We start from the raw sequence: 25,000 nt of genomic DNA on the forward strand, positions 1-25,000 counted from the left end.
CGGGCGGCGTGGGCGCTGACCCGGTTCCTGCTGCGGACGGGTCGGTCCTGACTGAAGACGGTGTCCTGGTCGCTGTCCAGCTCCGATTCGGACATCATCAAGCTGGAGTTGTGCTCTGTGCTGCGGTGTTTGATACCTGCAGACAGGTGATGAGTTTAGTTCTTATAGGTCTATAAAGCAAGGAATCTATATAACAAGGAATCTATATAAAACAAAGAATTTAAAAAACAAGGAATCTATAGAACAAGGACTATATATAACAAGGAATATATAAAGCAAGGAATCTATAAAACAAGGAATCTATAAAGCAAGTAATCTATAAAACAAGGAATCTATAAAACAAGGAATATATATAACAAGGAATCTATTAAACAAGGAATATATAAAGCAAGGAATCTATAAAACAAGGAATCTATTTAACAAGGAATATATAAAGCAAGGAATCTATAAAGCAAGGAATCAATAAAGCAAGGAATCTGTAAAGCAAGGAATCTATAAAACAAGGAATTTATATAACAAGGAATCTATATAACAAGGAATTTATATAACAAGGAATCGATAAAACAAGGAATCGATATAACAAGGAATCTATATAACAAGGACTCTATAAAACAAGGACTCTATAAAACAAGGTATCTATAAAACAAGAAATCTATATAACAAGAAATCTATATAACAAGGAATCTATAAAACAAGGTATCTATATAACAAGAAATCTATAAAACAAGGAATCTATAAAACAAGGAATCTATATAACAAGGAATCTATATAACAAGAAATCTATAAAACAAGAAATCTATATAACAAGAAATCTATATAACAAGGAATCTATATAACAAGGAATCTATAAAACAAGGAATCTATATAACAAGGAATCTATATAACAAGAAATCTATAAAACAAGAAATCTATATAACAAGAAATCTATATAACAAGGAATCTATAAAACAAGGACTCTATATAACAAGGAATCTATAAAACAAGAAATCTATAAAACAAGGTATCTATATAACAAGAAATCTATAAAACAAGAAATCTATATAACAAGAAATCTATATAACAAGGAATCTATAAAACAAGGAATCTATAAAACAAGGAATCTATAAAACAAGGAATCTATAAAACAAGGTATCTATATAACAAGAAATATATAAAACAAGTAATCTATAAAACAAGGTATCTATATAACAAGAAATCTATATAACAAGAAATCTATATAACAAGGAATCTATATAACATGGAATCTATATAACAAGGAATCTATAAAACAAGGTATCTATATAACAATAAATCTATAAAACAAGGAATCTATAAAACAAGGAATCTATAAAACAAGGAATCTATATAACAAGGAATCTATATAACAAGGAATCTATAAAACAAGGTATCTATATAACAAGAAATCTATAAAACAAGGAATCTATAAAACAAGGAATCTATAAAACAAGGAATCTATATAACAAGGAATCTATATAACAATAAATCTATAAAACAAGAAATCTATATAACAAGAAATCTATATAACAAGGAATCTATATAACAAGGAATCTATAAAACAAGGAATCTATAAAACAAGGAATCTATATAACAAGAAATCTATAAAACAAGAAATCTATATAACAAGAAATCTATATAACAAGGAATCTATATAACAAGGAATCTATAAAACAAGGACTCTATATAACAAGGAATCTATAAAACAAGGTATCTATATAACAAGAAATCTATAAAACAAGGAATCTATAAAACAAGGTATCTATATAACAAGAAATCTATACAACAAGAAATCTATACAACAAGGAATCTATAATACAAGGAATCTATAAAACAAGGAATCTATAAAACAAGGAATCTATATAACAAGGAATCTATATAACAAGGAATCTATAAAACAAGGAATCTATAAAACAAGGAATATATAAAGCAAGGAATCTATTAAACAAGGAATCTATAAAACAAGGAATCTATAAAACAAGGAATCTATATAACAAGGAATATATAAAAGAAGGAATCTATAAAACAAATAATCTAAAAAACAAGGAATCTATAAAACAAGGAATCTATATAACAACAAATCTATATAACAAGGAATCTATAAAACAAGGAATATATATAACAAGGAATCTATAAAGCAAGGAATCTATAAAACAAGGAATATATAAAACAAGGAATCTATAAAACAAGGAATCTATAAAACAAGGAATCTATAAAACAAGGAATCTATAAAGCAAGGAATCTATAAAACAAGGAATATATAAAGCAAGGAATCTATAAAGCAAGGAATCTGTAAAACAAGGAATCTATAAAACAAGGAATCTATAAAGCAAGGAATATATAAAGCAAGGAATCTGTAAAGCAAGGAATCTATAAAACAAGGAATCTATATAACAAGGAATCTATAAAACAAGGAATCTATATAACAAGGAATATATAAAACAAAGAATCTAAAAAACAAGGAATCTATAAAACAAGGAATCTATATAACAAGGAATCTATATAACAAGGAATATATAAAACAAGGAATCTGTAAAGCAAGGAATCTATAAAACAAGGAATCTATATAACAAGGAATATATAAAACAAGGAATCTATATAACAAGGAATATATAAAGCAAGGAATCTATAAAACAAGGAATCTATATAACAAGGAATCTATAAAGCAAGGAATCTGTAAAGCAAGGAATCTATAAAGCAAGGAATCTATAAAACAAGGAATCTATAAAGCAAGGAATCTATAAAACAAGGAATATATAAAACAAGGAATCTATATAACAAGGAATCTATAAAGCAAGGAATCTGTAAAGCAAGGAATATATAAAACAAGGAATCTATAAAACAAGGAATCTATAAAGCAAGGAATCTATAAAACAAGGTATCTCATCAATGCTGCTCTATCAAAATAAAATGACTGAACACTGCAGCAATCCTTTATAAATGCAGCTCTATTAAAATAAATTCATTCCCATGCTGCTGCTCTCTTCTTTCTTTCTGATCTGTCAGGTCATAGAGTAAAATACATTGTTGCAAAAAGATGCTGATTCATGAATAGCTTTGGATAAATAAATACATACTTTTAGATAATACATAGTTGACTCCCTATAAAAGACCGACATACACAGTAAAGAATAATATTTTCTGATTCTTATATGTAAATCTGAATCGGCAGGTCATACTTTTATTTACTCGGCAGTGTTTTGTGTATCTGCAGCGCTTTGAGGTCTCAGGGCCACCGTACTACCAATGAGGCTCTAAGTGAAGTAACTCACTGAATTTGGGTCTGAGCTCCACCCTCTCCTGGTCATCCATGTTGTCCAGGATGGTGTATTTCGTTTTCTTCCTCACTTTGGTCTGTCTCCTCCTGAACACGGTGGACACAAACAGGCCGTTCAGAATCACAGTGATGATAAACGGTAAAGCAGAGGACGGTCTGTGAACATGATCACCTCCTGCAGCAGCAGATGAAGGTCCAGGTGATGGACAGGATGAAGACCACGAGCATGAAGCTGGTCAGGATGACGTACAGCACCCTCCACTCTACAGGAAGAACAGGGTCAGACCAGAACCACATGAAACCTGCTGCATCTGAACGAGGACATGAGCTGCTACTAAACACAAAGTAGCACCTGTTGCCCTTTTTTAGGAAGCATGTAACTAATACTCGAGTACTGCATGTTAGTACAAATGTGAGGTACTTATACTTTTCTTGAGTCCATTAATCAATCAGTCCATTAATCAATCAGTCCCATAATCAATCAGTCCATTAATCAATCAGTCCATTAATCAATCAGTCCCATAATCAATCAGTCCATTAATCAATCAGTCCCATAATCAATCAGTCCCATAATCAATCAGTCCCATAATAATCAGTCCATTAATCAATCAGTCCCATAATCAATCAGTCCCATAATCAATCAGTCCATTAATCAATCAGTCCATTAATCAATCAGTCCCATAATCAATCAGTCCATTAATCAATCCGTCCATTAATCAATCAGTCCATTAATCAATCAGTCCATTAATCAATTAGTGGATTTATTAATAATAATGTTATTGATGTTAATATATTAGTAATACTGTTAAGATGTTGATGTATTAGTAATAATGTTAAGATGTTAATGTATTAGTAATAATGTTATTGGTGTTAATGTATACTTGTAGTATAACTACTTTTACGGAAACAGGACTTTAACTGTAACAGAGTATTTTTACATTGTGGTATTAGTACTTTTACTGAAGTTTTCTGCTCTCACGTTTTCCCTTGAACAAAGTAAACTTAACTAAGTGTTGATAGTTTAATCTGATGCCATGATAAAAGCTTATTTATACCACAGTTATTCTCTCCGTCGCCAAGGTATCTGCGAATGAGGTTCTCCGTCCAGAAGGAGTCACATGCACACTCCTTTGTGATTGGATCACACTGACCACGCCCAGAACAGCGAAGCAGGCACACTGAAAGAAAAAGTGAGTGAGTAAATGATTGTTTTTGTTTCTTTAAAGGCCTTTAAAGAAACCAGGAACCTGCAGTGACTCTGCACTGAACAGGTCCTGGTCTCTGCACTGAACAGGTCCTGGTCTCTGCACTGAACAGGTCCTGAGCAGTTTGAACTCACAGGCGGTGTCGACTCTCAGGACTCTGAACAGCAGGTAGTCGCTCTTCTCTCTGAGCAGCTGGTTTCTCAGCAGACCCACCAGTCTGGAGCCAGGGTTAGGGTTAGGGCCGATCCCTGAGGGGCCCCGAACCGAGAACCGCAACACGGTGCTGAACCAACACAGACAGACAGAAACTATTGGTGACTTTTGTTGGGCAACGATTACAATTTTTGATCGTGATTAATCGCATTGTTATTGCAAAATTTAATAATTAATTCAAAAGTAGTGTATTGTGCACTTTTATTTTGAAAGTGCTGCTCTATGAACTAAAGGTGAATAACATTGTGTGTAAACACTTTAAACACATCAGGTTGTTGTTAGCAGCAGTGTTCTCTTCACACAGCAGCAGTTCTATCTCTTCACTATCTGTGCTCAGTGTGTGACTGTGTGTGAAACGTTCCACTGCTGTGCAACAGGAACATGTTTCACACCTTTCATCTACATGTGTGTGTTGTGTCTTCATGACAGTCAGAGCATGTGATGCAGCTCTACTCTTCATCACTATGATGCTGTAACTCAGAGGTGATGAAGGTGACCCAGCTCTACTCTTCATCACTATGATGCTGTAACTCAGAGGTGATGAAGGTGACCCAGCTCTACTCTTCATCACTATGATGCTGTAACTCAGAGGTGATGAAGGTGACCCAGCTCTACTCTTCATCACTATGATGCTGTAACTCAGAGGTGATGAAGGTGACCCAGTGATGTCCAGTAGTCTCCAGTGAGAGCAACAGCTGCTGCACGTTGTAACGCCGTCGCTTTAGTCGTCCTCTCCTTTAACACAACTCGTGTGTTCTTCTGGTGACGGTGCGTCTTGAGGCTCATACGTGACGTCATTCGTTGAGATCCTAAAGGTGCGTTCACACCAAACGTGACGTGAACGCACCTTGAGAACGTTCCTCAGACCGACATCTTCCACAACACTAACCTGCAGTTTGTCTCCACTTCTCTGTAGCATGTGTTAGCTTGTCTTGCTTTAGTTTATCTCTACTTCTCCCACACGCTGCATCAACGTAGTCTGAAGACTTCCTCCACCGCTGCCAGTGAGCAACGCACTTTACAAATAATAATTTTTAAAATGCATTAATGCGAGATAAAATAATTGTCGGTGTTAATTAATTAATGCGTTAACGCGATAATAACACGTTAACTTGCCCAGCACTAATATAATAAAGATGTTAAAGCTCAAGTATTTCTTAATGAAAAAATATTTTTCCTCTATTTAAAACAGATTTAGTTAAGAGTTTTTTCTCAAAAAGATTGAGAAAAAAGATGTTTATGTAATAATTATAATAATTATGTTATAATATAATTATAATTATATATATAATTTAAAAATAAATAATTTATTTTTATTATTTTAAGGCTTTTTACAGTGAAACGTACATTAAACATCAAGCTCACAAAGTAAAGTCAAATCTACAGAATAATCAGCTTTCAGTAAACCAGTCAGTAAACTAGTCAGTAAACCAGTCAGTCAGTAAACCAGTCAGCAAACCAGTCAGTCAGTAAATGAGTCAGTGAACCAGTCAGTAAACGAGTCAGTGAACCAGTCAGTCAGTAAACCAGTCAGTAAACTAGTCAGTAAACCAGTCAGTAAATCAGTCAGTAAACGAGTCAGTAAACCAGTCAGTAAACCAGTCAATAAACCAGTCAGTCAGTAAACTAGTCAGTAAACCAGTCAGCAAACCAGTCAGTCAGTAAACCAGTCAGTAAACTAGTCAGTTAGTAAACTAGTCAGTAAACCAGTCAGTGAACCAGTCAGTAAACTAGTCAGTAAACTAGTCAGTAAACCATTCAGTAAACCAGTCAGTCAGTAAACCATTCAGTAAACCAGTCAGTAAACCAGTCAGTAAACCAGTCAGTCAGTAAACCAGTCAGTAAACCAGTCAGTAAACCAGTCAGTAAACCAGTCAGTAAACCAGTCAGTCAGTAAACCAGTACCTGAGGTGCGAGTGTCCCTGCAGCCCTCGGACCTGGATGTCGCTGTCGAGGACGTGGATCATGGCGGCGAGCTGCCGGACCACCGTGTCCCTCTGAGCCACGCTGACCTGAGAAACCGAGACCAGCATCTCCAGCTCCACCTCCTCCCCCCCACCCGGCTCTACGGAGACACAGCGGGGTCACACTTCACCAGATCCTCGTCAGACGTGCGGTGATCCACAAACAAACTGGGACCTACCTGGTTGGACCTCCACAGTGGCCGTGGCGGTGCTGGAGCGCCCCTGAGCGTCAGTCACCCTCAGCTGGAACAGGTAGGTGCCCTCCACCAGGTTGGCCAGGTAGAGGGAGGCCTGAGTCACCGAGCCGTACAGGACGTCCTGCCAACAGACATTTATTATAACAATAATATAATGTGCTCTATTTAAATTATAATCTACTGTAATCTTAAATATCAGTACTGAACTGACCCCAGCGGCAGGACTCTGGCTGTCTCTGACCCACAGGTAGTGGACCTTGGTCTGGTCTCCGTCGGTCACGGAGCCCCTGAGGACCAGAGAGCTGTTGGGCAGAGAGACGGTGTGGCTGCCACTGGCATGAGCCACTGGAGGAGGACTGGTGGCTGTGGGAGGAACGACAACTAAGAGGTCTGGTTCAGTTCAGGAGGAAGGACGACAAAGAAGTCTGGTTCAGTTCAGTCTGTCCCCCCTGTTGGTCAGAGACAGTCCGTCCCCCCTCCTGGTCAGAGGGTTATAAAGTGAACACTCTCACCTTCCTGGACCCTGACAGTCAGTGAAGCTCTGTCCGTCGCCCCCTGCTGGTCAGAGACAGTCAGTCTGAAGGTGTAGCGTCCCACCCGAAGGCCTGTTGCCGAGACGACTGCCTGGTCCGCTCCCTCCAGCTTTAACCCCGGTAGACCGCTGGAGAAACACGGCGGAGAAACCACAGCTGAGTCGGTACAGAGAAGGAGGAAAGTTGACCAGTCCGTCGGACTGCTCGCGTCCTACCTGACGACGTCCCAGTGGTAGCTGACGATGCCGCGGTCGTCGGTGCTTCCGCTGCCGTCCAGTGACAAGCTGCTCACTGGGAGAAGCAACTTCCTGTCAGGACCCACGACAGCCACCGGGCCACGGTTTGACCACCTGACCTCTGATACTGAACAAAGGGAGAGTAGTCAGGGTATATTTTGTTGAAACAGACAACACTTCCTGTTTATCTAGAAATGTACCAGAGTCTGCAGTGGCCGCGGTTGGCGGGTTGGTGCTGGGAGTTTGGGTGATGGTGGCGTCAGAGGACAGAGGTCTGTCCGGGGGATGGGTGGTGGTGGTGGGGTCAGAGGTCAGAGGACTGTCCGGGGGATGGGTGGCAGTCGGTGGAGCTCTGACTGCTGACTGGAGCAGCTTCAGTACATCTGAGGAGCATCAAGAGTTCACAGTTAACTTACCTTATTACTGAGATAAACTATAACAACTCAGTTTAAGTTTTTTAAATTTTATATCAGTGTTTCCTTCTTTGCATTGAGGCTTCACAACCCAGAATTCATCAATTAGTTTCCTCTGATTCAAAGGGTTTTATAGAAGAAATACAAAGACAACAAGACATGATGTAAAAGAAACAAGCAAGGCAATAACAGATACAAACAGGAAATACGACTGAAAAATGGGATAATAGGATTCGATCCTCTTCGGTACTGCCTTCTGGTCGCCTTCCAGAGTGGTCCAGCTCTTCAGTCCTGCCTCCGAAACTGAAGTGTGTCAGTGTTTGTTGCTTCGGTGCGGCCGTTTCCTGAGTGAATGAACTGTATTCCGTCGGTGGTCAGGATCAGGTTAAGATCCATTTTATCTGGATGACTACCCAAGTCTCCAGGAAATAAATGTGAGTCAACGTTATGTCCCCGAGGGTGAGGACATGGAAACACAACTGTGTGTGTGTGTGTGTGTGTCTGTACCAGTTGTGGGTCCGGGGGAAACTGAAGCATCAAGTTTAACTGTGGGCAAGGTCTGCTCTACAGGGTTTCCACCGGACACAATCAGGGGTCGGTCTGCAGCTGAAGGAAGAAAACATCAACTATGGAGTCAAAAAGATAAATGTTATTTCAGTCATGTATTTTGTTACGTGCCGTGTTGTGTTTGTGCTCTCCCTCTGTGTTCCCTCAGTGTCTTCTCGAGTGCCACCCTCTGTCCCGGATGCCAGCTGCAGCGGCTGATTGGACACGGCTGTGTTCAATCGCGATTGGCTGGTGGCTAAAAGGAGAGGATCTCCTGAAGGACGACCTCTTGGGCACACCACAGTAGTAAGGCTGTGCGTGTGGAGCTGACAACCCTTGGGCAACGCGTAGTGGTGGAGCTGCGTGTGTGTGTTGCTGTGGACCATTGTTGCACCTTTGTTCCAGCCGTGTGGGCTGTTGTATGTCTAGTGTCACTTTCTTTTTATAAGGAAGTAGTTTTCTTTTGCTGCCGTGTGAGCAGCTAGCCCTTTTATAATAAATACTCTTTTTGTTAACCGTCATCGCTGCTCAGTCTCTCTTTCCCAGGGAAAATAACACCGTTACTCCCCGCATCCCTTAGATGCCAAACGGGGAACGTAACAGCTTGGGGGCTCGTCCGGGATAGAGAAGAGCTGATTGGGTAATTGTTGAGCGTTTGTTTTTTAGGTGCTGAGTGTCTCGTGGTAAGTGTTGATGTCTGGCTGTCTGTTATATTGTCTCTTTTAAAGCAAACTACTCCGCAGCTTCCTCAGGATAGACAGGTGAGTGTCCAGCTCGGCTTAATGGTCTTTCCTTCGGGCACTCGTTTATTATTTTGCCTTTTTTATTTTCGGAGTAATTCTGGGTGGGGATCAGTCCCTGGTGGAGGTAGGCGTTTCAGGGTTTCGGCCGCTGATGTTTGCCTTTCAAGTCGCCTCGAGCCCGGCACGCTCCAGAAGATAGACGGGTAACGGTTTGGTGAGGCAGGATCTGAGGAAGTTTGTTTATTTTTGCTGAGAGGGCTAACAGGGCTAAAAACGTAACATTTTAAAACAGAGGTCGCTAACTTGCGGACCTGCTCACTAATTTCTCTTTTTAAAAGATGACTAGAATATTTTTTTTTTTGGTGACATCACTTCACACCTGAATGAACTGAATTCAAAGCTGCAGGACAATTCAGTGAAATTAATTTTCTAAAATAAAGTAAATTATTTTAAGATGCACATTTTTTAAAAAGCTTTCTGTCATGTATTTCTTTTTTAAATGCATTCTTTTACTTGAAGTGAGAGAACATTTATTTATTATTAGATTATTTATAATTCATCCAGTTAAATTTGAAATCTGACAATAAATATAGTTGAGATATTATTTAATATAACTTTCTTTATTTGATTTGACAGTCAGCTGTTAATAATTCTAATAATTCTATACAATATGTATGGAACTAAATCATAGAACAAGTTATTACTGTTCGTTGAATTTGTATTAAATAATCCTTCTTTAAGCCTTTTATCATAACATAATAATAATAATAATAATGTATGATTATTATTATCAAACAGTTTTAAATGGGGTTTGTAAACATGACATCATACTTTAAGGTCTACCTGGCTGGATGGACGTGCTGATTGGCCAATGGGGCGTGTCGGGGGTGGGAAGGGAAGTCCCTACATGGTCGCGTTGGGAGGAGACAGTCGTCGAATCAACGCTGCTTTGAGTTTTGTTCTGTGAAGAAAGAAAATAAACAGAATGAGACATCTTTGCTCATATTACACTCTTTCCAGTCTTAATGCTAAGCTAGGCTATCCCCAATGCTTCCAGTCTTTATGCTAAGCTAGGCTATCCCCAATGCTTCCAGTATTTATGCTAAGCTAGGCTATCCCCAATGCTTCCAGTCTTTATGCTTAGCTAGGCTATCCCCAATGCTTCCAGTCTTTATGCTTAGCTAGGCTATCCCCAATGCTTCCAGTATTTATGCTAAGCTAGGCTATCCCCAATGCTTCCAGTATTTATGCTAAGCTAGGCTATCCCCAATGCTTCCAGTATTTATGCTAAGCTAGGCTATCCCCAATGCTTCCAGTATTTATGCTAAGCTAGGCTATCCCCAATGCTTCCAGTATTTATGCTAAGCTAGGCTATCCCCAATGCTTCCAGTCTTTATGCTAAGCTAGGCTATCCCCAATGCTTCCAGTCTTTATGCTTAGCTAGGCTATCCCCAATGCTTCCAGTCTTTATGCTTAGCTAGGCTATCCCCAATGCTTCCAGTATTTATGCTAAGCTAGGCTATCCCCAATGCTTCCAGTATTTATGCTAAGCTAGGCTATCCCCAATGCTTCCAGTATTTATGCTAAGCTAGGCTATCCCCAATGCTTCCAGTCTTTAAGCTTAGCTAGGCTATCCCCAATGCTTCCAGTCTTAATGCTAAGCTAGGCTATCCCTAATGCTTCCAGCCTTTATGCTAAGCTAGGCTAACCAACACACACACACATTACATCTATCTGAACTTAAATAATGTGAAACCATTTATTTAAACTGAAAGAAGTTTTACTGTCGTTACATTATTTTAACATCATTGATTTATCCTTAATCTAACCAGAAATGTCCCTTTGAGACACACCAGGTCCTGGATCAGGGAGACCTGGACGTGAACCTGATCCACATGAACCTGATCCGCATGAATCCCTCACCATTTTCTCTGCAGCAGCATCTGGTCTCCAGGTTTCGTCGTCCCCCTGAGGGATGGTCCCCCCAGAGGAGAATCTGTTCTGGACCACGTTGCTGTGTGCCCGCCCCCCCTCTGGACCGTCCTCTGCCTCTGATTGGTTGAACCCATCTCTTCCCTCTAAAGACCCGGTCCCTCCCGTCTCCTCCTGGTCTCCCTCTGGATCCTCTGCATCCAGCATGCTGGGGTCAGAGAATTCCTGCGGGGGCCCGTCCAGCAGGTCCAGGTCCCCAGGGGCCTGAGAGGACCGTAAGAGGGGCCTCACTAACGACTGCAGCACCAGGGTCTGCGGTGAAGCCCTCCTGAGAAAGACCAGGACCGAGTCTGTCCCGGGTCTCTGTCGGGGCCGGCAGTACCCCCTCTGCCGACAGCTCAGGATGTAGCAGCGACCCTCCAACATCCAGACCAGGTCGTAGTCTGGCAGGTCGCAGCCGGCCGCTACGCACTGAGCCATAGACGCCACGCCAGGGACCCTCAGGACTCCACCGGTCTGAACCACCGGGGACACGACGGCCTCGGAGAAGATCGCCCCCTGCCAGCACTGAGACGCCACTACAGCTGCAACGCAACACAGGGATCTGGTTTACGTGGTGAAGGGGGTGCTGCTAACCCTCCCCTTTATGGAGGACCACCAGGACTCACACTAAGACCAGAGACACAGGGATCTGGTTTACGTGGTTTAATCCTCACTCACTCAATCCATCGTATGAACATCAGAGTCTGAGGTGAACGTACCTTCCACACTGTGGAGCAGCAGCAGGATGGTTTTCTCCCACATGGTCGACCTGAAACAGAACGTCTTACTGGGAGAAAACCAGCGAGTTCAGAACATCAAATTACATCAAAATACACAAACGTTGAGTCAGTTTGAGAAACATTACATCATATTAATGTGAACCAGTCTTCTGGTTTGATCTTTGTGTTTCATACTCGCAGTATAAACTAAATACTTCATACTCGCAGTATAAAATAAATACTTCATACTTGCAGTATAAAATAAATACTTCATACACAATATAAAATAAATACTTCATACTCGCAATATAAAATAAATACTTCATACTCACAATATAAACTAAATACTTCATACTCACAGTATGAAGTAAAGCAGCTTCAGGACAGTTTCAGCACCATGCTGCCAGACAGCGCCCCGTTAGCCCCGCCCCGCAGCCCAGTGCCTCAAAACAAACACACCTTCATCCTGTGACACAGCAGACAGCTCTGATATATCATTTTCTATATATATATATATATATATATATACACTTTAGATTTGAATCACGTTTAACCAGTTCAGTGAGACCCGTTGTAATATTCGGCTTCACGTAAAGAAGCCACTAGTGTCGGAAACCTGCTTCTTTAATAATTTCCTTCTTCCGCAGCTGCGACTGTAAAAAAACGTAGAATTACGGGATTAGTGAACGAGTACTGGCGTGAAAGACGTCGGCCAGTGACGTAGAGGATGAGAACCGAAATGTTTCTATTAGACGACGCGTCACATATTCCGCCCACGTGCCGTCCGTTAGAACCGTTAAAACATGACCCTGGACGCACCTATTCCCGGTTCTCCTCACTGGTTCTGTCCTACAGGTGACACACCGGACCGGTTGGAGGTGAGTCCAGTCTGAGTCCGGAACACGGAAACACACCACATCCGGTCAGTACTTTCAAAATAAAACAGAAAGCGTGTTACCTTTCAGGATTGTTAAAAACCAAACATGTAAATTATATATTTAGGAGATTTATATTCGTCTTCTGAAAACAAATATTTGTTATATTAAAGAAACATGATTTTAAACTCGTTTTGTTAATGCTGCTGTTTTTGGAGACTTTAAACATTTTAATTTAAATGAGATAAAACATTCCTGAAATCTATTTAAAGTAGATGAGCAATATATTATTTTATTTATTGAAGTTTCATATTTAATATCATGATTAAGAAACATAAAATATGAATTCGCCAAAAATAATTTACCAAACCTCAGTTGAGTAAAAACATAATTTAAGCCTTGAAGATGTTCAGACTCCGAAAGATAAAATGTAAGGGTTTAACTTTAATGTTATTAATCGCGAAGGTGCGTTTGTTTTGAGGCACTGGGCTGCAGGGCGCGTATTTAGTTTATACTGTGAGTATGAAGTATTTAGTTTGTTTGTGTTTTTTAATATATTATTTCAGATGTGCGTTTTGTGATGACGTGACTCGGTTGCTGTAACTAAATTCATAAATTAGCATAAATACAGAATTTATTAAGTGCTTGCTGTACTATTATTTTGAAGGCAGGCTCGTCTAACTTCCGGTTTAGATTGCAGTAACTTCACAGCACAGTCTCTTGAGGATAATGATGAACCGAAGGTTAATTCACTGGTGTGCCAATTATAATAATTCGATTTAAAATAATAAATTAATTAATAATTTAAATGTGTTTTCTATTTGTAAGAATCGAAGCAGCACAAAATTTGACATTTGGGGCTCATCCCAGTCTTTTATTCTTGTGTTTTCTTAAAAGAAAAAACATTTACAACTGAAACATTTATAAATTACAACAAATACAATTATCTATTTTAAATACTCTCATCATCCAACTAATAAAACAAGCTGCAAAACACAAAATTCAAGTCAAATCTCTTCAATTGAAACCTGACAAAGCATTCAAATAAACAGAGTGGTGCTTCATTCTGCTGCAGTGAATTCACTCTGTTGTGCTTCACTCACACAATCAACAGTAGATTTCCATTTTTAGTTTCTATTTTCATGCAAACTGCAGATTCAGGTTCAGTAAACGTTTGCTCCAGGGCACCCGTGTGCAGCAGGAAATGAACTGGATGACTGATTTAAATCTTTTAATTGAATCCCTGCGTGTTACACTGAGAACCCTCTTCCTGTTTTCTTTAAGCTTATTTCCCTCATTAAACCTGAACTGAGGAAACTGAGTCGGGTTAGATGTTAAATTAAAGAGTTTTGTTCCTTTACAGAGAAACTTAACAGCAGCTTTTGTTGTTGAAACTCTCACCAAGTTAGTACCAAGTCTACATCTACAGCTGAACCCGAACCCATCAGTCCCAACAGGCACTGGCATACCTGGCAGGTACCCTGTTGACACCCCACTGATACCTGCTGATACCCTGGAGCAACACAGTTGGTGGATGTGGCTCAGTGACGACAGCAGGTGGATGAACTAGTCAGCTGACAGACTGGAAGTCTCTCAAACGGACAAAGATTAGAAAGTTACTGTTGAGGCAACAACAATATTGTGGTTACAATGTGAGGAACAGAATAAATGTACACTTCTATCTATTAGTCCGACAGCTTTAGAACCTGGTTTCAGTTGAGACGGAGACATAAGGTTCAGGGATCAAGGTGGTGAAGAAGAAGCTAAACCAAAATAAATGTTTGTAGACCATTTATCTGAGCTCAAAAGTCCACTTAGTCAGTCTTCAGGGGTTTCAGCTGCACCTCATGGTCTTCATCAGTAAACAGACCTCAGCTTCCATCATGTGGGAACTCTGATCGGACCTTAAGATGCAGCTGAAAGCTTCTATTAGAGTCGTGCTGCCTTCATGTCACCGTGGTCTTTAGTCCACGAACTGATCAAACGGATTTGAGGGCTGATGAGGAAACTTTAAACTATGTTGTAGCTCAAAATAAAACTGTCCGACAGTCTTTGGAAGACTTTTATTGTGGTGGGAAGGATCCATCACTTAATAACTCTCAGTAGCTTCATGAAGAGAAACAACAAACACAGACGGACATTTCAGGGAGAATAAAAGCGTGTTTGGTCATTTCTTTAAATGGTTCTGAAGCCACAAAAACACTGAAGTCTTGTCTTCTTGAAGAATTCGTTTGAACTCGAGTTTCATGGATCTCTGCTCTGCCTCTTATTCCACCTTTTATAATTAAAATGCTAACTGTCGTCCTTGGTCACTGCTGACAGAATATCTGACATCAAACAACTACGAAGTTTGTTGAAGTCTGATCTGGTTTTAATCATCTGGAGTTAAATAAACAGGGACAAACACAAAGTTCACAGCGATTTAGCGGATTCTTCTGGACGTGAAGCGACCTTCTTTCCTTTAGATGTCACAGACCGGAGCATTGATCTCGGCCGGATCTACTTTCAGGACGACGAAGACAAAGAGCATCTGGATTCACATGGACGAGGCAAACGGGACAGGAAGGAGCGCATCGCTCCGACGTCCACCAGGAGGCAGTAAAGAGGAGAAGAACACAAGCAGGCCGAGGTAGTGGGGGGTTCTGGGTTTTGTAGTCCCCCCCCCCCCCCTCACAGGGATGAACGCTGCAGGACGAGGATCAGCACTCGAGCGGCGGGTGGAAGCAGCGTCTGCAGTCCACCGCTTTGGGTCCAGGAGGCTGAGCTCTTTTCCTCCGGAGCTCCTCTCGACCCAGAGAGCCGCTGAGCCGGGAGTACGCTGCCTTGTACTTCTTATCGAACGCAGCTGAGGAGGAAGAGCAGACGGGTATCTGTGATGTGTGACGATACTCGGGGTGGGAATCACCAGAGGTCCCACGATATGATATTATCACGATACTGCGATATTCTGAGTATTGCGATAACATAGGCCTATATTGCGAGTTATTACTTTTTTCAACTTCAAATTATGTCCCCATAGGAAAACTGTGTCAACATGTTTTATCTAATAAGATAAAGTTTTCAGTCTGTTCATCTCATTTCAATCATTTTTATTGCAGCAGAATAGGATTGTCAAGCAGACAGACTGACCAACAATCAACAAATGTTGAACCTGACAAACTGAACTGTTTGTATTACTACATAGTCCAACTTAACTAAATGCAAACGTGTGGACTCAGTATATGAACTATAACTTATATAAGTAGGATATAAGAGTTATATAACTCAGTATAACTTGAGATGCGTGGACGTCGAGGGCAGAGAGCCAGTTATGCGCTGCACTCTCCCCATGAGCCTGGCTGCTGGTGGCAGATTTAACCGCGTTGTGAGGCCAGATTGAGCGTGTGAGCGAAACACTTCACATGCAGGAATCCCGCTAACTGAACGGCAACGCCCACGTTAGAAGCGTTGTTACAACCACCAGGGTTTTGTCGGCAATCCCCCATCTTGTGCTGCATTTAGCAGGAGGCCTGTAATGTTTACCCCGGTGTGACTTACGTGTACTGCTCTAGTTTGGAGAACATGAGACAGCAGTCACCAGTCCCCTGAGATATTGTGCTGTTATAGTCACATAGGAATCCACTGCGCTTGACGTCCACACATCGCAAGTTAATGCAACTCTTTCTGCTGTACTCAAAGACTCAACTTTAAGCTTCACTTCTCTGTAGAGCTTAGGCACGACTGTGTCGGTGAAAAAACGCCACGACGGTGTCACATCCATGAGTCACATCCATGTCCTTCTTCCCTTCCTTGTTAAAAAATCCAAAATAAGTCCAGACGTCTGATTTAAATGCGGACGGTGCGTTTCTGATTTCTTTCTCCGATGTCTCCATCTTTGTTTTGACCAACTTTCTACCAATCACGCTGACCCGGGTCCTCTGCTGACCTCACCAGAAAACAACTCAGCACCATCTAGTGGACTGAAAAAGCAATTGATTTGATTTTTCTAGTAAAAATGTTTTTATAGTTTATATAATAAAAGATCGATACTTGGCGTCCGTGTATCGATACAATATCGCCACGCAAAATATCACGATACTATGCTGTATCGATTTTTTCCCCCGCCTCTATTCGATACCACAGCAGCGTTGGTGTCGGAGGATCAAAGCTGCACCTTAAATGTGGGAACTGAGATCAAGGATCACCTAAGAACTCTTTTACTGGGACACAAACCTGCAGCATCCTGGATCTCTCTGAAAAAACTCTGAGGATTCAACTCGAAGTCAAACCCAGACCCGTTAATATGAGACCTGAGATTAAACACCAAGGCTGCTTCACAGTCACTTTAAAGAGCTTCATTAACTGTATGAACATGAATTCAAACCTAATAAAGCGACATGTTACCGACGTCGTCCCTGTTTTAAGCTTCACTGGCTCGATGCCGGAGGTCGGTGATGGCGAGCTCGTTCTGCATCAGTGCTTCCACCATCAATCTATCTATATCATCTTATATTAAAATAATCTGATGTTAAAAAACATTTCTGATTTCTCCAGAAAATAAACACATTTTTGTTCTCACACCGGTTAAAGTCCACCAGGTCTACCCGCTGGAGGACTCTTCTGATGCTGCATTCTTACTACGAGCCATTCAAGTGTTGCTAAATTAATTAGTTATGTCGTTAAATGTCACTGAACTGGTGAACTTCCATTTTATAGACGTAACAGCGACGGGGATTGTGAGAGAGAAGGTGGCTCCTAAGGTCTGCATGTTGAAGTGTCCTTGAGCGAGAACCTGAACCCTGAATCGCTCACTGTTTCCAGTCTTTATGCTAAGCTAAGCTAGGCAGCTGCTGGCTGTAGCTTCGTATTGAACGTGGTTCTATTCCTTTCACAGTTCATGTGTGACGTGTGCTCACCAGAGTGATTTTGTGTTATTGCTCTTAAAAGCGTTGTTAGGATGAGGTGTGAGTCAGTCTTACCAACGTTGTCTTTGCCCATAGCTGCCAGGGTGAGGAAGAGGAACTCTCTGTACAAACTCCTTACAAACACACAACACACACAAACAAAGAGTAAATAAAAAAGCTGTATACTTTATAATAATTAAAATCTGAAGTCTTTTTTAATCTCATTCAAAAACTGGCCCCACTGTGAAACTGTCCAGTGGTGAAACCTCAGTGTAACTCCGGTTTAACCCCTGTACAACCCGAGTATAACCCCAGTATAACCTCAGTGCAACCCGATTATAACCCCAGTATAACCTCAGTGCAACCCGAGTATAACCCCAGTATAACCTCAGTGCAACCCGAGTATAACCCCAGTATAACCCGAGTATAACCCCAGTATAACCCGAGTATAACCCCGGTTTAACCCCAGTATAACCCCAGTATAACCCCAGTGCAACCCCAGTATAACCTCAGTGCAACCCGAGTATAACCCCAGTATAACCCGAGTATAACCCCAGTATAACCCCAGTATAACCCCGGTTTAACCCCAGTACAACCCCAGTATAACCCGAGTATAACCAGAGTATAACTCGAGTAAAACACCGGTTTAACCCCAGTATAACCCTGGTTTAACCCCGGTATAACCCGGTTTAACCCCAGTATAACCCGAGTATAACCCCGGTTTATCCCCAGTATAACCCCGGTTTAACCCCCAGTATAACCCGACTATAAACCCAGTATAACCCGAGTATAACCCCAGTATAACCCCAGTGTAACCCCGAGTATAACCCCAGTATAACCCCAGTGTAACCCCGGTTTAACCCCCAGTATAACCCGACTATAAACCCAGTATAACCCAAGTATAACCCCAGTATAACCCGGTTTAACCCCAATACACCCCGGTTTAACCCTAGTATAACCCCGGTTTAACCCCAGTACAACCCAAGTATAACCCGAGTATAACCCCGGTTTAACCCCAGTACAACCAGAGTACAACCCAAGTTCAACCCCGGTTTAATCCGAGTACAACCCATGTACAATCCGAGTATAATCCCAGTATAAACCCAGTACAACCCGAGTACAACCCCGGTTTAACCCGAGTAGAACCCGGTTTAACCCCAGTGTAAACCCAGTACAACCGCGGTTTAAACCCAGTGTAACCCGAGTATAACCCCGGTTTAACCCCAGTGTAAACCCTGTATAACCTCAGTAAAACCCTGATTTAACCCCAGTGTAAACCCAGTATAACCCGAGTTTAACCCCAGTGTAAATCCAGTATAACCAGAGTATAACCCTGGTTTAACCCCAGTATAACCATAGCTTAACCCCCACCTCTGAGTCCAGGCGGAGCCCAGCTGTTTGTCCAGCGTATCCAGGAAGAGGGTGACAGCCTTGTGCACCTCGTTCATGCCGATCCAGCGCAGCACCTCCTCCAGGAAGGACAGCGTGAACGGGTGGTTGTGTCTCCGCCAGCTGTAGCTCCTCATCGGGACGCCACCTGGTGGAAGAAGGAGGTAGGTGGAGTCTCATGAAAGAGCTAAACAAATTGGAAAGAGTTGAGTTCCTGTGTGTTTGTCTTACTGTGGATCCTCCAGAGGATGTAGAGGGGGGGCCACTGGTCTGTGTCGGGGGTCAAGGTGTCCCAGAGGAGCCGAACTCTCACAGCCGAGTTCTCCGACTGGGAAACGAGGACACAAACAGTTTGTTGTCTTTAATGTCACCTTTATTTTATTCAAACCAGGATTTCTGTTTTGACTATTTGGTCAGTCTACTAAAATATCAAATTGCCATTTAATAACTTTTGGTCTTTGATTTTAAATTAATTGCAAATATTTGTTTGTATTTTAAATTGTGATTTAAGCTTCTGTAGGTCTGCAGCTTTTTGAATGTTTTGAGACTCTTGGAGCAGGTTTGTGTTGTGAAAACTCTGACTGGCTGTTGGTCCAGTACCAAAGTGAAAGTGAACTGTCCTCTATGGACCATCGCATCAGACTCCGTGCTACCTGTGAGAACTGGCTGACCAGTGGCGAGGCCCTGACCAGCTGCAGCAGATTACTGGGCAGACCGAGGCGCTGGAAATACCACACCAGGTTCCAGAAGATGATGGAGTGGTTTTCCAGGAACTGAGGCTGGGCCAGGACCGCCTCGCCCTCGTTCTCTAGCAGACTCTCCAGCTCCTTCCTCAGGACCAGAGGGCTCAGGTAGGCCACCGTCACCTGGGGGGCTCCGCCCACTGAGGAAGCCTGAGGGGGAGTTAGAGAACGCCATCGTAACGGGAAGCATGGCAGACGAGAGGATGAAGAGACACATTTAAAGTGCATGTTACCGTGGTGGTTCTGCTGTTCTCTGAGTAGCTGCTGGTCTCAGAGCTGGAGTCTTCACTCACACTGTTACACTGGTTTCGCAGAGAGGCCTCCTGACCACCGGGGGGCCTCACAGCGCCCTCCACCTCGTCCTCCACGTTCCAGTTGGTGCGCTCCGCACTCAGAGAAGAGGACAAGGAGGAAGACTTAAGATGGAGTGACGTTAGCTGAGATTGTAGCTGGTGGAGCTACAAATGTAGGACATTCAGTTTAGTCCCCATCACAGAACCAGGATCTGGAGAAACCTCTTCTGAGATCTGAAACCAACTCAACCATTACATTACAGTCATTTAGCTTTTATCCAAAGCGACTTACAATTCAGATTCTGTCACTTACACCGTAGGCACAGCTACGGGAGCAATTTTTTGGGGGTCAAGTGTCTTGCTCAAGGACACATGCGACTAGCAGAGCCGAAGCCGGGGATCGAACTGCCGATCCTTTGATTGAAGGACGGCCCTGCTCTCCACTTAGCCACAGTCGCCCCAACCAACAATCCTCTCTCTGGACAATCGAATGACTCACTTCAGACCATCATAACATCTACTCTGCAAGGTTTCTGGACCATGACTGGTTTTATTTAACTATTACTACTATTACTACTACTAACTAATTATCACTACTAACTACCACTACTAACTAGTCCGTACCTGCCGACAGGTCCCAGGTCACAGACCTCAGCGTTCAGGAAGGGGACGAAGGACGAGCAGCAGAACGGACAGGACGAGTTCAGGTTGGAGTCGTCCGACGTCCAGCCGGCCATGATCTCCTCGTCGTAGACCAACGAGTTACAGCTGCGACACAGGGAGCAGCTGGACATCAACACCTGGACACACAGAGGAGGAAGTATTCACATCCTGTTCTGCAGTAAAAGTCCTGATAAAGGGCGTAATACTCGTCCAATCATCATCACAGCATTTGATTTATATTCTAAAACTGTGAAGTAAAGAGTAAAATAGCAGTAATAGTGTAAAGTAGCTCCACTGGAAACAACAAATCTATTCAGGACCTAATAAAACGTCAACAACTGCCGATTCATTTCCTGACAAGGAACAGGTTACCTCGAGGCCCGTCCCCTCTTGGTTGGCATCCCAGGACCGGCGTATGGGAAAGGCTGGATAGGGCGTGTCCGTCAAGTCCAGGTCACTTCCTACGGACAACGAACTCTGAGAGGAGAGGACAAGGTCTGAGATTATCTGTCTACACATCACCACCATGAGACTCTAGTGGACATTAACTGTCTACATATCACCACCATGAGATGAGACTCTAGTGGACAATAACTGTCTACATATCACCACCGTGAGACTCTAGTGGACATTAACCGTCTACATATCACCACCATGAGACTCTAGTGGACAATAACTGTCTACATATCACCACCATGAGACTCTAGTGGACATTAACTGTCTACATATCACCACCATGAGACTCTAGTGGACAATAACTGTCTACATATCACCACCATGAGACTCTAGTGGACAACATTCACTTTAACAAAGTTCAGAGGTCACATGACAATCACAGTTCTTCTACGGTGCTTCCAGAGACGTCACGCATCATCAATTCTAACTCAAATTGTGACACGAAGAATTGAAATTAACTTGAATTGTTTGTAACAAACATATAAATCTGTTTGTCACAGTTGACGCTGAATGAGAGTAAAGAAACACGTAGCAGTCAAACCTCTGAGGTGGCGCTGACGAGCCTCTCTTTGGCTTTCAGCAGAGTTTCAGCCACTTGAGCCTTCCTGGACTGCCTCTGTTCAGAGACTCTTCGTCCTATCCCACTTCCTCCTCCTCTTCCTCTCCGGTCGTCTACGCTAGCTGCTCTTCTAACAGACATTCTGTGTCTCGTTGGAGTCAGAAGCTGCTGGAGTTTCCCAGCCAGACTTCCTCGGCTCGGGGTCGAGACGTTGTTGGAGTTCTCGTCTACGACTTTATTTCTGCCGGCAGAGTCTCTCGTCCCTGCAAGTCTACAGGTGAAGGTCACAGAAGTAAAACAGGACGTGATTAAATCAAAGCACATTAAGAAAGATTTAAGAGCCTTCAAACATCTCAAAGTGACATCAAAGACAGAGAAGTTAGTAATCCAAGGATAGAAATACAACTTCAAGAAATCACGAAGTTAAGTAAAGTTGCCGACCTGCCGTCTCTCTCTGCCGGCTGGCAGCTGCAGTCCGGCTCTGAGTCGGCCGACTCAGCACATTCTTTGTAGAAGGTGGAGAGGCAGACCTCACTCCTTCGGACCAGGAGGCCACCGGGGGGCACCGCAGGGGGGCGTCCCATCGGAGGCTTACAGGAGACGGACTCGCTGCAGCCGTTAGTCGCTGAGTCACGGAGGACGGGCTTCTTACAGAGCGTCACCTCTGTGGGAGGAGTTAAGAATGACTCAGCACTTTATTTAACATGGAAACGAGAGACAAACAGCTGAAGAGGAGGAACTCAGTGTAAAATGACTGTTTGAATACGCAGAGGATTCATTATCTTGTTCAGTGTGGCTTTGTAGCACAAAGGCTGTGCCAAAGCACACTGACTGTAATCCTGCGGGCTTAATAATAATAATAACTAGAAAATTCCTAAAGAAATTTTGACAGTGTGGCTTCTACTGCCCGAAGAAATCGCAATATATACACACGCCAATGTTACCGGTAGTGTCATTCAGGTTCAATTGAGATAGCGCTACTCTCTTTTCTGCATTTTAGATTCATACTCTTGGATTGAATCTTGTATTTGTGGGGCTTTTATTTTGAAAGGGTGGGACCTCTAAAAATATCTAAGACCTGAATGACTGTATGATAGAGAGAGACAGACAGACAGAAAAATAGACAGAAAAGGAGAGAGAGAGAGTGAGTGAGTGAGTCAGGCAGACATAGGCTTTTATTTTAAAATGGGGGGGGGGGGAGTCCTCTAAAAGTCTCCAAGACCTGAATGACTGTATATATATGTATATATATATATATATATATATATATATATATATATATATATATATATATATATATATATATATATATATATATATATATATATATATATAATATATATATATATATAAATATATATATATATATATAAATATATATATATATATATAAATATATATAAATAAATAAGAGAGAGAGAGAGAGAGAGAGAGAGAGAGAGAGAGAGAGAGAGAGAGAGAGAGAGAGAGAGAGAGAGAGAGAGAGAGAGAGAGAGAGAGAGAGAGAGAGAGAGAGAGAGAGAGAGAGAGAGAGAGAGAGAGAGAGAGAGAGAGAGAGAGAGAGAGAGAGAGAGAGAGAGAGAGAGAGAGAGAGAGAGAGAGAGAGAGAGAGAGACCGACCTCTGTGTGTTTATCAGCATCACTAATGAGCTCATCCAACTCATAATGAGGAATCCCACAGACTTACACATTTGGCTCAAAGAGCCGCAGAGCGACATGAACTCCAACCAACTGCTCCATTAGACTCCATGTTAAATCTCACCACTAATTTCTCAAAGAAAGCAGACGGTACCAGTTTTGTCTATTGCTCTGGAGCTCACATTTTTAACACCACAAACATAAAAAACACATCACCGCGTTTGCCAGAGTCTTATCTTTCTCACGGTATCCATATTTTGCCACTCAGACTCCTGCTAATTTGTTAAAAAGAGGCACGGGTTTTGTTCAAAATCACTGTTTACTGTAATGTTCCTTAATCGGTCTGCCTCTAACACCAGGTGCGTCCTCGTCATGGCAACCAGTTACACACACGCACGCAGGCTCTCGCTCTCTGTCTCTCACCCAGTCTGACCCTTTCAAAATAAAAGCCCCACAAATACAAGATTCAATCCAAGAGTATGAATCTAAAATGCAGAAAAAAAGAGTAGTGCTATCTCAATTGAACCTGAATGACACTACCGGCGTGTGTATATATTGCGATTTCTTCGGGCAGTAGAAGCCACACTGTCAAAATTTCTTTAGGAATTTTCTAGTTATTATTATTGTTGCATTTATTTCAAGAGGAATAATCTGAACGTTAGATAAATGTTCTTTTTACTTTTGTTGACTTGTTTGTCAAAACCTTTTACAGATGCAATGTTGGATCTGTCTTTGTATGATTTCATGAATCAGAAAATACTGTCAGACAGAAAAAAATATAAGTTTTCCCTGTGTTTCCAGAAATAAAATGTTTAAATCAGGCAGTGAATGAAGAAAAACCTTAATAAGAAGCTTCAGAATGGAGCCTTTAAAGAAGTTAAACAGCAGGAGACTCATTAATGACACAGAGTGAGGACGTGATGGCGTCTGTGTGTTCTACTGTCTGTCTTACTGTCTGTCCTACTATCGTCTTACTGTCTGTCTTACTGTCTGCCCTACGTCTGTTTACTGTCTGTCTTACTGTCTGTCCTACTATCGTCTTACGTCTGTCCTACTGTCTGTCTTACTGTCTGTCTTACTGTCTCTCTTACTGTCTGTCTTCATGCTGTTCAGACTGCTGCTCTTCACCAGAGTCAGAGACTCGTGACTGGAGCTCTCAGACAGACCGCTCCAACTGGACTGACGAATCAGAATAGAGTGGGGGAGGGGCTTCTGGTCCATCGTCGCTTCTTCTAAAGAAAAACAGAATCAGAATAAAGCACATTATGATGTTATTCATTTCTTTATCCAGGCTTCCTTTAACTTCTCAGCAGATGAATATTTGACTTAGTGACTGATGAAGGATGCTGTGAGTGAGAATGACGTTTTACACAAAGACTGGAATCCTCAGAAAACCAGAATTCATCATGAGTCATCAGGAGACATCTAAAACTAGAATTTACCTGTTAACAACCTTCAGTCAGCCAATAAAGTACTATATGTACCTC

The 25,000-nt window shown here is 42.0% G+C and overlaps 2 protein-coding genes across 14 annotated transcripts in view; both read right to left on the reverse strand.

Annotated features, from left to right (window-relative positions):
- kiaa0319 (KIAA0319 ortholog) overlaps window positions 1–12,902 on the reverse strand; it is a 13,661-nt gene extending 759 nt beyond the window's left edge. The window contains exons 1-16 of one of the 7 annotated variants that reach the window (XM_076078454.1): window positions 12,374–12,902; window positions 12,015–12,064; window positions 11,245–11,837; window positions 10,165–10,282; window positions 8,540–8,638; window positions 7,820–8,002; window positions 7,599–7,746; window positions 7,363–7,511; window positions 7,062–7,213; window positions 6,833–6,971; window positions 6,595–6,754; window positions 4,611–4,759; window positions 4,327–4,449; window positions 3,444–3,534; window positions 3,267–3,358; window positions 1–136 (exon numbers count right to left, since the gene is read on the reverse strand). The exon at window positions 1–136 is cut by the window's left edge and continues 759 nt beyond it. In XM_076078454.1, the coding sequence (XP_075934569.1) occupies window positions 1–136; window positions 3,267–3,358; window positions 3,444–3,534; window positions 4,327–4,449; window positions 4,611–4,759; window positions 6,595–6,754; window positions 6,833–6,971; window positions 7,062–7,213; window positions 7,363–7,511; window positions 7,599–7,746; window positions 7,820–8,002; window positions 8,540–8,638; window positions 10,165–10,282; window positions 11,245–11,837; window positions 12,015–12,057 (2,375 nt within the window). In that variant the 5' untranslated portion in view covers window positions 12,058–12,064; window positions 12,374–12,902. Of the gene's footprint in view, window positions 137–3,266; window positions 3,359–3,443; window positions 3,535–4,326; window positions 4,450–4,610; window positions 4,760–6,594; window positions 6,755–6,832; window positions 6,972–7,061; window positions 7,214–7,362; window positions 7,512–7,598; window positions 7,747–7,819; window positions 8,003–8,539; window positions 8,639–10,164; window positions 10,283–11,244; window positions 11,923–12,014; window positions 12,083–12,346 lie in introns of all 7 variants that reach the window. The other 6 variants (XM_076078452.1, XM_076078457.1, XM_076078453.1 and 3 more) reach the window with 6 other exon arrangements.
- Window positions 12,903–13,735: 833 nt separating this feature from the next.
- The window catches only part of dennd4b (DENN/MADD domain containing 4B), a 39,094-nt gene continuing 27,829 nt past the window's right edge, over window positions 13,736–25,000 (reverse strand). For 5 of the 7 annotated variants that reach the window (XM_076078479.1, XM_076078478.1, XM_076078482.1 and 2 more), the window contains 11 exons: window positions 24,605–24,745; window positions 22,317–22,539; window positions 21,858–22,146; window positions 21,233–21,337; window positions 20,822–20,997; window positions 20,138–20,294; window positions 19,815–20,054; window positions 19,393–19,489; window positions 19,144–19,309; window positions 17,848–17,906; window positions 13,736–15,734 (listed from right to left, as the gene is read on the reverse strand). In XM_076078479.1, the coding sequence (XP_075934594.1) occupies window positions 15,589–15,734; window positions 17,848–17,906; window positions 19,144–19,309; window positions 19,393–19,489; window positions 19,815–20,054; window positions 20,138–20,294; window positions 20,822–20,997; window positions 21,233–21,337; window positions 21,858–22,146; window positions 22,317–22,539; window positions 24,605–24,745 (1,799 nt within the window). In that variant the 3' untranslated portion in view covers window positions 13,736–15,588. Of the gene's footprint in view, window positions 15,735–17,847; window positions 17,907–19,143; window positions 19,310–19,392; window positions 19,490–19,814; window positions 20,055–20,137; window positions 20,432–20,821; window positions 20,998–21,232; window positions 21,338–21,857; window positions 22,147–22,316; window positions 22,540–24,604; window positions 24,746–25,000 lie in introns of those variants that run through there. The other 2 variants (XM_076078483.1, XM_076078485.1) reach the window with 2 other exon arrangements.

This window comes from Anarhichas minor, unplaced genomic scaffold (genome assembly GCF_050575085.1).
Source record: "Anarhichas minor isolate MPS153535 unplaced genomic scaffold, ASM5057508v1 ptg000066l, whole genome shotgun sequence".
NCBI lineage: Eukaryota > Metazoa > Chordata > Actinopteri > Perciformes > Anarhichadidae > Anarhichas > Anarhichas minor.